Here is a 12593-nt window from a genome sequence, read left to right as displayed (position 1 = left end):
TTAGGAGTTCAAGACCAGCCTGGGCAACATGGCAAGACCCCATCTCTAGAAGATATTTTATATATATATATATAATATATATATTCAGAGGATATATCATATACAATATATATTCAGAGAATTATTTTATATATATATATGTGTGTGTGTGTATATATATATATATATTTTCAGATGATTCGCCAGACATGCATTACTGGGTAAAGGAGAAGATCAAGGTCAAGAACAGGGGTCCCCAAACCCCATGCCAAGGACCAGTACCTGTCTGCGGCCTGTTCGAAACTGGGCCATGCAGCAGGAGGTGAGTGGTGGGTAAGCATTACCGCCTGAGCTCTGACTCCTGTCAGATCAGCACCCACATTAGATTCTTATAGCTGTGAGAACCCTATTGCAAACTGCACATGTGAGGGATCCAGCTTGTATGAAAATCTAATGCCTGATGATCTGAAGTGGAACAGTGTCATCCTGAAACCATTCCCCTCATCTGTGGAGAAATTGTTTTCCACCTGTTCCTGGTGCCAAAATGGTTGGGGGACCACTGGTCAAGAAGTTGAGTGCAACCTCCTGGTGGTGTGTGCCAATCACATTATCATCCTCTGCCAGGTGGGCAGCAGCATGTTGGAGGAGTTGGGGTGAATTCCATTCACGCTTGCTACAACAATAGGGTGCCTACCTCATTGTTTTAACACTGGTCACTAGAAAACAAGTCTGTTTCCTCAAACTAAGTGGCTGCTCTTTGGCTTTCATTTCCTGACATCTAGAGGAACCAGACTCTATTAGCATGTCATAAGCCATAAACTGGAGAATACTTTTTTGTATTGCAGAGCACTTTGTCATACTGGGACTATAGATATAGCATATATATATGCACAGCCACCTGGCATGGGATGATGTGATTGGCACACATCACCAGGAGGTTGCACTCAAACTTCTTGACAATCTTTTTTTTTACCTGGTAATGCATGTCTAATGAGTCCTCTGAATATAATTATAGCAGAGGATTAGTTGGATAGCTAATCAATTTCTATAGATGGCAATCTTCTTGGTGGTCTCTTTGCATTTAATCTGAACTGTCAAAGAAAAAAATATCTAGTTCTAGCAAGAGATTGTTAACTAAATGGAAGGCAGAGAAATTAAAAAGCTATCACTTTAAACTACTGGCAATTAAAGTGAGACACTCTCATTGTAAAATCTTTAAGCTGGGCGTGGTGGCTCATGCCTGTAATCCCAGCACTTTGGGAGGCCAAGTAGGGCAGATCACCTGAGGTCAGGATTTTGAGACCAGCCTAGCCAACATGGTGAAACCCCATCTCTACTAAAAAATACAAAAGTAAGCTGGGCATAGTGACAGGTGCCTGTAATCCCATCTACTTGGGAGGCTGAGGCACGAGAATCACTTGAACCCAGGAGGCAGAGGTTGCAGTGAGCTGAGATTGTACCACTACACTCCAGCCTGGGCAACAAAGTGAAATTCCATCTTAAAAAAGAAAAGAAAAGAAAAGAAAAGAAAAGAAAAGAAAAGAAAAGAAAAGAGGGAGGGAGGGAAGGAGGGAGGAAGGGAGGGAGGGAGGAATGAACGAACTCACTGTTACCATCACTTGCTGGATACAAATATAAACTCCTCTCTACAGCACTAGTGGCCGTGGTGATTGGAAGCCTGCCTAAGTAACTGACCTCACCTCTGGCCGCTCCCTGCCCACCTCCTTGACAAACAGGAAAGACACGTTAATTTCTGGTACACACCAGGCTCTACACTCCCACTACAGACCAGGTGGAGAAAATGTCCCTGAGGGGGACACTGTGGAGCTGTCCAAGAGGCTTTGCCCCAGCCACCACAGCCAGAATCTTCAAAAAGATATGGTCCTCCAGGGGGATCAAAGGACACTCATCTGAATCTACAAAAGAACCCCCCACCTGGATCCCTTGCAAAGGCACCCAGCAGTGCACTAAGGCCAGCACATGCAGATATGAATACACCTGGAGTAAGTGGATTCTGAGCCTATTTAACCAGCACAGCTACTTAAGTGGACAGAGGGAGAGACTGCGGTCTTAGGGCTTGGAATGACTATGCTAGGCCTGGAACCCTGATCTTCTGACTAAGCCTGTGCCAATCCAATTCTGCTGCTCATCTCTGGCAGAAGGACCCAGCAGGAGACAAGTGGAGACTGGGCTGAGGGAGAAGCACCCCTGAGTGACTCTGACAAGAAAGGATAAAGGTCCACAAAGACCCATGTAGGTCAACCACCTGGCTCCAACCTGTCATAAATCATCCTCCCTCACTCAGGAAATTCACGTACTCCTTGAAATTATGTGCAAAATTCTGAGTTGGTACATTTTTCAGAGAGGGTTTATTGCTTTCATGAAATCCTCAAGGAGATTGGCATCCCTAGTTCCCCCACCAAAAAAAAAAAAAAAACCCAAGACACAGACCCAGTGGCTAACATGTTTTCAAAAGGCCAAGGAGAAACCTTTCCTGTCATTTCAAGTGCCCTGTCACCAGTCCTTTCCATCTGCTTCCACCTGTCCCTCTTCCCAAGGTCTAGACCTGCTTCTCACCTTTCTGCTCAGTAATCAGGTGCTGCACAATGACGTCAGTCATGCTATCCCTGTAGGCATAGCGGTCCTTGTAGAGCCCATGGACTGTGCTGAAAATAAGCTGGTAGAAGGAAATGGTGCCGTCCTGGCAGCCGACCACCTGCAGGGTGACAGAACTGTCAATTCCCAGCTCTCTGGAGACAGTCTGCACTCCCATTTGTCAGACACAAACCCCAGTGATATGTCTCTCGAGACATGGCGGCTGCTCAGTGCCTCTTCAAGCCATGGCCCCACAGAACAAACTTCCTCTTCTTACCACATAGTTGGAATCTGGTTTCACTTGACACGTCCACACCCAGGAGTTCTGCTCCCCAACAGTCCCAAGCTGCACTCCATCCTTGGTGAAAAGAGATACTTGCTTGTCTGAACCCCCCAGCAAAATGTACTCCCCTTTAGTAAAGTAGCTGATGCAGCAGGGGTCAAAGTTCAGTGCCCGATCCTTTCCAATCTGAGGAAAAAGAACACACACCAAGGGAAAAACCATTTCCGAATCCATAACCATTGCAATACAATTAAGGGCTTTTCTCGCCAACTTTAATGGAGGGAGTTGGGAAGACGGAGAGCTGACCGGTCTTTTCTCCTGTGTCATCCCATGGTGAACACGCGCCTCCCTGCCTCTCCATCTCCCTACTCCCCGACCACACAGCCCAATCCTCAGCTCCTAGAGTCAGTGGCACCTCCCCTAGGCCCACCCAAGTGCTCCAGGAGTGCAGGAGCGTGTCAGGGCTCCTCAGCCAAGATGGAGACTGGATGGTTTGGCTCCCAAAGGCCCCCCTCCTCTGCACATATAGTTATTGCTATGGCTCAATGGGTCCCCTCAGCTTCTTTTTTCCATCTCTTTTTAAAAAGTATTTTGCAGGCCAGGCGCGGTGGCTCTTGCCTGTAATCTCAGCACTTTGGGAGGCCGAGGCTGGCGGATCACGAGGTCAGGAGATTGAGACCATCCTGGTTAACACAGTGAAATCCCATCTCTACTAAAAAATACAAAAAAATTAGCCAGGCGAGGTGGTGGGCACCTGTAGTCCCAGATGCTCAGGAGGCTGAGGCAGGAGAATGGTGTGAACCCGGGAGGCAGAGCTTGCAGTGAGCCGAGATTGCGCCACTGCACTCCAGCCTGGGTGACAGAACGAGACTCCATCTCAAAATAAATAAATAAATAAATAAACAAATAAATAAATAAATAAATAAGTCTTTTACAAAGCTGATTTTATTCAGTTGAAAGATTGTCCTTTTTTCTGCAACTATGCCCATACTATTACTCTTTATAACAACTTTTTTGAGATGTAGTTCACATACTGTACAATTCACCCATTTAAAGTGTATGATTGCCAGGCGCAGTGGCTCACACCTATAATCCCAGCACTTTGGGAGGCCGAGGCAGGTGGATCACTGGAGGTTATGAGTTCGAGACCAACCTGGCCAACATGGTGAAACCCTGTCTCTACTAAACATACAAAAATTAGCTGGGTGTGGTGGTGGGTACCTGTAATCCCAGCTACTTGGGAGGCTGAGGCAGGACAATCGCTTAAACCCAGGAGGCGGAGGTTGCAGTGAGCCGAGATCACACCATTGCACTGCAGCCTGGGTGACAAGAGTGAAACTCTGTCTAAAAAAAAAAAAAATAGTGTACATGTCTTTCAGTATAGTCACTGAATTGTGCAATTATCGTCACCATCTAATTCTAGAACTTTTCCATCACCCCAAAGTAAACCCCATTAGTAGTCTATCCCAATTCCTCCTTCTCTTCAGCCCTGGCAACGACTAACATACTTTCTGTCTCTAAGGATTTGCCTATTCTGGATAATTCATATAAATGGAGACATACAATATGTGGCCTTTTGTGTCTGGTTCATCCATGTTGTAGCATGTACTGGTACTTCCTTGTTTTTCATTGCTGAATAATATTCCATTGAATGACAGATGATATTTTATTTATCCATTCGTCAGTTGATGGACATTTGGTTTGTCTCTACATTTTGGCTGTTATGAATAAGGCTGCTGTGATTATTCATGTACAAGTTTTTGTGTGGACATATGTTTTCATTTCTCTTGAGCATATACCTGAAAGTGGACTTGCTGGGCATATAGTAATTCTATGTTTAACATTTTGAGGAATTGCTATTCATTTCCAAAGTGACTGCACCATTTCATATTTGCACTAGCACTGTACGGAGATTCCCATTTCTCCGTCCTAGTGAGTGTAAAATGGTATCTCATTGCAGTTCCAGTTTGTATTTCCCTGATGGTTAATGATGTAGATCATCATTTCATGTGTTCATTGGCCAGAGAAATGTCTATTTGGATTCTTTACCCATTTTTCAATTGGGTTATTTGTCTTTATAGGTTTGTTGTTGTTGTTGAGACGGAGCCTTGCTCTGTCACCCAGGCTGGAGTGCAGTGGCATTATCACAGCTCACTGTAGTCTAGAACTCCTGGGCGCTCACATGATTGTCCCAGCTCAGCCTCTCGAGTAACTGGGACTACAGGCATGCGCCACCAGCCCTAGCTAATTATTTTATTTTTGTAGACACAGAGTCTTACTATGTTGCCTAGGCTGGTCTTGAACTCCTGGGCTCAAGCAAATCTCCCGCCTCAGACTCCCAAAGTATTGGAATTACAGGTGTGAACCATAGTGCTCTGCCAATTTTCACAATAATCTTAAATGCAAAAGCTAAGCAAAACGAATTAAGAGTAACTTTGAAAACTAGGCAGTCTGGGAGGCAGTGGCTGCAGTGAGCCGTGAGATGGCGCCTTTGCATTCCAGCCTAGGTGACAGAGGGAGACCCTGTCTAAAAAAAACAAAAAACAAAACAAAACAAACAAAAAACAACTAGGCAGTAGCTCGTGCCTGTAATCCTAGCTACTCAGGAGGCTGAGGCGAGAGGATCGTTTGAGCCCAGGAGTTCGAGACCAGTCTGGGCAACAAAGTGAGACCTCATCTCCAAAAAATGAACAAACAAAAACTAGGCCATTTAGCATAATGGTTAGGGCATGGAGTTTGGAGTCAAGTCTCCAAATTTCACCTTCCACATATGCAAAATGGAGACATAATAGGGGTACGTTATAGAATTGTGGTAGGCATAGTGAACTCCATCGCATGTTAGCTATCATAGTTTCGTTACTATTTACTGTCTAAATTCGGTGAGGAAATTATTAGGAAGTCTCTGTCTTGTTCTCTTCTGACCACTAAGAGGCGCACTTCGGAGTAGAAGAAACGCGGGCGGAAATAGCCCAAAAGCGGATTGGCTTCAACTTCTGGCGGAAGTAAGTTCCTCCCTCCACCGGGTCTTATTAGCTCATAAAGAATTCCAAATTTCTACGTAGACCCAAGGATAGGTAGAATACATTTTTCAGTCATATTCCTAGATATTACGATCTATTAAAACATGTATACTCAGAATTTTTTGCGGCATTATTTTTTGACGTGTCTTTATTTTATTTGAAAGAGCCGAACCGGAAGTGCTTGCCTTTTCCCTACCAGGACCCAGGGGTTTACGTCCCATCAGCCCTTGCGTGCCACTGTCCCTTCTCTCTTCCTCGGCGCTGCCTACGGAGGTGGCAGCCATCTCCTCCTCGGTAAGTCTTAATCCGTGGCCATCTGCATTCCTGCGGGATTCATCTGGCCCCATTGCCCAGTGGTGCGGGGGCCTCCCCTTCGGCGCGGTAGTGGCTGTGGGTATTGTTATTGTCAGCTTACTGGGGCGTGTACAGGAGCAGAACGAAGCAGCCCGGGTTGATGGGGCTTTGCGTCCCAGAGCCTCCGGCTCTCCGCTTGTAGTCAGAGCTGCGGGCTGCTTGTTTGTTCCTTGGCGGTGGAGGGTGCTAGTTGAGCCCAGACTGCGGGGTCTCCTGTGGGCCGTGGGACGACCAGGGGTGTCCCAGCTTGACAGCCGTCAGCTGGGATCTGTGGATCCCAGCGCTCACCGATGTCGGCCCACGTGTATTCGTTCATTGCTATAGCCCGCTTCTTCGCTGTAGTCTCGGGCCCTAGGGCTGCTGCGGCTGCTGGTTCAGTTGCAGGCAGAAATTCTGGTAGTATCTCTGGAAATAAGATGCAACTGCCCCCACCTTGCCTTCGAGGATATCATGGGCCAGAAGGCAAAGTCGTTTTGAATACGTGGTTCACTGATTACCCACTGTGTGCCAGTTGATGGCTGCGAACAGAAGGGGTGCTGCTGTAGGAAATAAATGAATGGCTCTGAAGACCACACTGAGGAAGGTGTGAGTTGATACTGCAAGATCTCCAGGTTTGAGGCATCCTTAGACGGATATGATGGTTTTGTGTGTGCTGAGGGTGTGGTAGCGCAGCAGCTCCCTAGGGAATTAGAAGGTTTTCTTTATTAAACGTTTACCCTGTGACAGGCACTGCAGGCATTCAGCGTGCAGTGTCATCTCTATTCTACAGGTGAGGAAACTGAGACTCAGGTCCAAGTAGATGGTCAAGGCCATCTTGGGGTTCGGACACTGGCGAGGTGGGATTTGCTGCCCCTTGCAAATTGAGTGTCTTGGGGTCGGTTTTGATTTGCTCAGCTGTTGGCATTCTTTGGGCTCTGAGTGGTTGAGTTGACCTTTGACCTCCTGGGATCGCGTCTGGAGAGTGCCTAGTATTCTGCCAGCTTCGGAAAGGGAGGGAAAGCAAGCCTGGCAGAGGCACCCATTCCATTCCCAGCTTGCTCCGTAGCTGGCGATTGGAAGACACTCTGCGACAGTGTTCAACCCCTGGGTGGGAAAACCTCCTTCCAAGCCGTCTTCCAGGATTCTTCCTCACCTGGGGCTGCTTCTTTCCCAGAAGGCATCATGGCTGCCCTCAGACCCCTTGTGAAGCCCAAGATCGTCAAAAAAAGAACCAAGAAGTTCATCCGGCACCAGTCAGACCGATATGTCAAAATTAAGGTATGTGGTCCTGGGATGGAAATGGGTGTGGGGTGAAGAAAGAAGTTTCCAACAGGCTGTCGGTTTCTGACATCATCTAGTGGGGATTACCTTTGACCAATGAACTGGTTTGTGGAAGAGCTTTCTGTAGAAATACAGGTCTCCCCCAGTGTGCCCTAGTGCTGGTACTTAACATCTCTTGATGTGTTAAGTGAAATTTAAATGAGAAGGGACACTTGGCTGTTTCGATGTTTTTAGAGGGCTTTGCATTTGTCGTGTATTTTGGGTTGCCTTATGACAGCAGGATCCCTATTTTATAGACAAGAACACTCAGAGGTGCTGAGAGCCGTGTCTGCAGCTGTGCTCGCCATCTCAGTATCTACACAGTCCCCTCGCATCCCATTGGTGCCTCCTCCATTGCTTGGGAGTAGGAATGGTGGGGGTGCCTGCATTCCTAGTGGCTAAAGCCACGAGCTCCTGGTTTTTCCCACCAAAAAAGTAAGGAAATAGTGAAGTCCTGTCACCAAAGGCAGCTACTGTGCGGCATACTTCCTTTTCATTTGGTTCTGTTTTCCCTCCCCAAAGGAACAGTTGGCACTCTGCACAGACGCTAACCCACCTGTGTGTTATTTCCTTCAGCGTAACTGGCGGAAACCCAGAGGCATTGACAACAGGGTTCGTAGAAGATTCAAGGGCCAGATCTTGATGCCCAACATTGGTTATGGGAGCAACAAAAAAACAAAGCACATGCTGCCCAGTGGCTTCCGGAAGTTCCTGGTCCACAACGTCAAGGAGTTGGAAGTGCTGCTGATGTGCAACAAGTGAGTTGGGTCCCACCTCTAGTTTTCAGGGATCTGAAGTTTGCATCTGTGTGAGCACTTCTGGCAGGAACTCTAGAAACTCTTGGGGGGTGCATTTTGGCTGGGAGGGGTTGTACATTCTCTGAGGGAATCTGAAGTTGTTCCTTGCGGGATTTTAGAGAATGCTTGTTGGGGAGTAAAGATTTTGGGGAGTTCAAGGTGTTTCCTTTACCGGAGGGAGGAGGCTTGGTCTTCTAAGTGTAGAGACCCAAGACCAGGAAAAGACTGCTCTGTGAACACTGCAATAATAACCACTTTCCACTACTACAATATCCTTTGGCTGTTGTTTCCAGAACATTGCTTTCTTTATGAAGGTGTCAGCCAAAAGAGTTGAACTCTGAAATATTTGAAGAGATTTATTCTGAGCCAAATATGAGTTGACCATGGCCTGGGACACAGCCCTTGGGAGACCCTAAGAATATGGGTCCAAGGTGGGCAGGGAGCAGCTTGGTTTTACATATTTTAGGGAGACATGAGACATCAATCAAATACACTTAAGGCATACATTGGTTTAGTCCAGAAAGGCAGCAGTTCGAGGTTTTGAATAGATTTTCTGTTTCTCATCGGGAATTGGTTATCACTAGAAAGGAATGTCTTGGCTATGGTAAGAGGTTGTGGAAACCAAGAGTGCCCTATTCAAGGAGGGAGTGCATTCAGATGGTTGCTGGGGGCCTTTGAATTTTATTTTTGGCTTACAAGGAGGGTAGGGAGAAGATCAAACATGGACCTCAGGCCTTAAGGGACCCTTTAGTCTGTGCTGTGGTAAGGGGTATCTTCAGGGACAGGAGGGCTTTAGAACCAAGTTTGGATTAGGTGGAGAACAGGAGGAAACTTGGCACGCAGAGAGTGCTTACACAAAGGTGTAGAAGTGAAAGCGCATGGAGGGTTTGCAGGGCATTGGTTCTAGGTGGGTTTTATTGGTTTTTGTTTTTTTAAGATGGAGTCTCGCTCTCTTGCCGCGGCCGGAGTTCAGTGGCATGACCTCGGCTCACTGCAACCTCCACCGCCCAGTTTCAAGCGTTTCTCCTGCCTCAGCCTCCCATGTAGCTAGGATTACAGGTGTGCACCACCATACCTGATTAATTTTTGTATTTTTAGTAGAGATGAGGTTTCACCATCTTGGCCAGGCTGGTTTTGAACTCGTGACCTTAAGTGTTCTGCCTGCCTTAGCCTCCCAAAATGCTGGGATTACAGGCATGAGCTACTGCACCTGGCCTGGTTTGATCTGAGAGAGACAGACGCATCTGTGTTGCCCTGGCTACTGTGCAGTGGCTATTCACAGCTGTGATCGTGGCACACTGCAGCCCCAAACTCAAGGTGGGCTCAAGCTGTCTCTTCCCATCTCAGCCTTCCTGGTAGCTAAGACCACAGGCATGCTCCACCATACCCAGCTGGTTCTAGGTGTTTTGAGTAAGTTAGACACTTGATGAGCTCTGTATGTAAGAGACTTGGTGACCTGCTTAGACCAAAACTAGGGCAGTGGAATGAAAAATTCTCATGGGAAGTGACAGTTTATTTTCTTCACTTATTGGTAAATGAAAGCCAAAAAGCTGAATTTTCCTAAGTAAACTAGAAAGAACATGGAGTGTGTGTGAGTAACTAGGATGTTTGTGTTTATGTTTACAAAGATCTTTTATCTACAGTGGTTGTAGATATAAGTAATAAAAATGAACAAGAGCAGTATTCTAACGTGGTTACCTTCCAAGGCTGGAAATTTAACCAGGCGTTGAAATGCTGAAAATTTCTGTTAGAAAAAGATGAGCATAGGAATTAATGGTGGACACTGAAACCACAGTTGAACTGTAACAGGCCAACATGATTACTCAGTTGCAGTGCACATGTTGGCTGGTTGCCATATGCTCTGTAAGTGCAGCTTGGCAGTCATTTTAAGATCCTTGGAAATACTCTGTTATCTCTGACCTTTGATCTCTAAGTTCCATTTCTGGGCATTTGTCCTTAAGGAATGGAAAAGCAGGGAAACAAAAGCTAGTCATTGCAGCAGTACAACTGGAAACAACTGAAAATATAATGAGAGAATTGTAGAGTGCTGGATAGAATGTTGTGAGTCTATTCAAAATGATTGGTCTGTTGTAGTATGGAAAATGCCCAAGCTAGGGGGACACATTTAAAATGGTGGGTACACTCTGTAATTATCAAATATGTAGATGGACAAGGACAGGAGAGTTTTTTGAAAAGGACAGATGAGAAGTGTAATATAAACCTAAGCCTTTGAAACATAGAAACATTTAAAAATATAGTTGCTTTGAATTTGAGTGGACTAATGTAAAACAAGAATTGTCTGGATTTGCTGTCTTGCTGTTAAGGCAGGGTTCTTGAAAAGAGCTGTGTGTCCACTGCCTCATTTAATCACTCCTCACAGTCCTGCTGCTTCTGTCTTTGCTGAAAATGCTTCAGGGGTGGAATGTCTGTTCTTAACCCACTGTGGGTGGCTTCATAAATCACCTCCTTACTGAAGTGTGCTCGTTAGGCCAATTGGTTATCAAATGGGATGAGTTAGAACTGGATCTGGCACACCAAGTCCTCAGGTATTAGGCATGGCTATGACTGGGTGACTTTAAGCATTGTTGCTTCTACTTGCTTTGTATCCTCAGTGGTCAAACTGGGTGCTCTTGGCTCCATTCAGACTCTTGGGTTCTGCTCTTGACCACTTTGAAGAGTTCTGAAACTTCATGGGCAAGGTAAAGCACCCTGCGACTGGGGAAGAACCATTGAACCTGGAGCGTGGGCCTGGGTTCACCCTGGATCCCTGTCCATTTCTTGCTGTGGGCCTTGGTTTCCTTATCTGTAAAATGGAGGTAATGCCTGGATTACAAGGCTGCTGTAAGGATTAGATGAGAGGGAACAGTGAGGATACTTTGTAAATGAAAGTGTTCTTGTCATCACCAGGGAACCATAGACTCGGGAGTCAGGATTTGGGGGCATGTAGGTGTCATTCCACAGCCACATACCAAGCAGCCCTCTCTTAGCTTGGTGCTGGAACTCACTGCCTTCTTAATGGAATTTTCCAAGTGTGTTCAGGGCTGTCTTGCTCCTTACCTACTTGATTCTCTTACAGATCTTACTGTGCCGAGATTGCTCACAATGTTTCTTCCAAGAACCGCAAAGCCATCGTGGAAAGAGCTGCCCAGCTGGCCATCAGAGTCACCAACCCCAACGCCAGGCTGCGCAGTGAAGAAAATGAGTAGACAGCTCATGTGCACGTTTTCTGTTTAAATAAATGTAAAAACTGCCATCTGGCATCTTCCTTCCTTGGTTTTAAGTCTTCAGCTTCTTGGCTTAGTTTGTCACAGAGATCGTTCTTTTGCTTAAACCCCTTTGGCATCTCCCACTTGGAGGGGATTTGTAAAGGACACTCGGTCCTTGAACAGGGGAACGTGGCCTCAAGTGCACAGTTGAGGCTGGGGATGAGGGGCACAGACTAGGTAGGTTGTAAGACACTTGGAGAAGCTGTGGGTCCCAAGCCACAAGTAGTCATTCTTAACCTTGCTTTGTAAAGTTGGGTGACAAGTTATTCCATGTGATGCTTGTGAGAATTGAGAAAATATGCACGGAAATACCCAGATGACTTTCTTAAACAGATTGTTATGGGATGCCTAAATTGCATCCTGTAACTTCTGTCCAGAAAGAACAGGATGATGTACAAATTGCTTTTCCAGGTAGTCCACCATGGTTACTGGAAAAGCACTTTCAGTCTCCTGTAACCTTCCCACCAGCTGCTGCTTCAGGTATAATGTTACAGCAGTTTGCCAAGGCGGGGACCTAACTGGTGACAATTGAGCCTCTTGACTGGTACTCTTAGAATTTAGTGACACGTGGCCCCGATTTTTCTTTTGGAGACAGGGTCTTGCTGTCACCCATGCTGAGAGTGCAGTGGCACACTCACTGCAGCCTTGACCTCCCCAGGCTCAGGTGATCTTCCCACCTCAGCCTCCCAAGTAGCTGGGACTACAGATGCACACCTCACCTGGGTAGTTTTTGAAGTTTTTTTGGTAGAGATGGTCTAGCCATGTTGCCTAGGCTCTTTAACTCCTGAGCCTCCCAAAGTACTGGGATTACAGGCACCTTACATAGTGTATATAGGTCATGAGGGATATGGGATGTGGTACTTACGAGATGGAAATGCTTACAGGATGTTTTTCAGTAACCATCCAGTCAACTTACCAGAAATGCTGCGCTGGTTATAACAAAGCTTCTCTAGGTCTAGTCTCATTCTAGTAGATAGGCATCTTACAGATTGTCTCCTGT

At 46.3% G+C, this 12593-nt stretch overlaps 1 protein-coding gene and 1 non-coding gene across 3 annotated transcripts; both read left to right on the top strand.

Moving 5' to 3' along the window:
• The first annotated feature begins 6122 nt into the window (after positions 1-6122).
• RPL32 (ribosomal protein L32) lies at positions 6123-11596 on the top strand. Of its 2 annotated transcripts, none has more exons than XM_045385716.2 (4): positions 6123-6171; positions 7388-7488; positions 8107-8288; positions 11404-11596. In XM_045385716.2, the coding sequence occupies exons 2-4, from the start codon at positions 7393-7395 to the stop codon at positions 11531-11533; spliced, it is 408 nt and encodes a 135-aa protein (XP_045241651.1). In that variant the 5' UTR covers positions 6123-6171; positions 7388-7392; the 3' UTR covers positions 11534-11596. The 2 variants fall into 2 exon arrangements, with proteins under 2 accessions (XP_045241651.1, XP_045241650.1); XM_045385715.2 differs by having other exon boundaries at positions 7385-7488.
• Positions 7168-7306, top strand: LOC123572068 (small nucleolar RNA SNORA7). Its single transcript, XR_006696408.1, has one exon. It is a non-coding gene; the product is annotated as a small nucleolar RNA SNORA7 (small nucleolar RNA).
• Positions 11597-12593: the final 997 nt, after the last annotated feature.

Source organism: Macaca fascicularis, chromosome 2 (genome assembly GCF_037993035.2).
Source record: "Macaca fascicularis isolate 582-1 chromosome 2, T2T-MFA8v1.1".
In the NCBI taxonomy this organism is placed as follows: Eukaryota; Metazoa; Chordata; class Mammalia; order Primates; family Cercopithecidae; genus Macaca; species Macaca fascicularis.
Note: the sequence above shows the minus strand (reverse complement) of the source record. Positions and strands in the feature narration are given on the sequence as shown.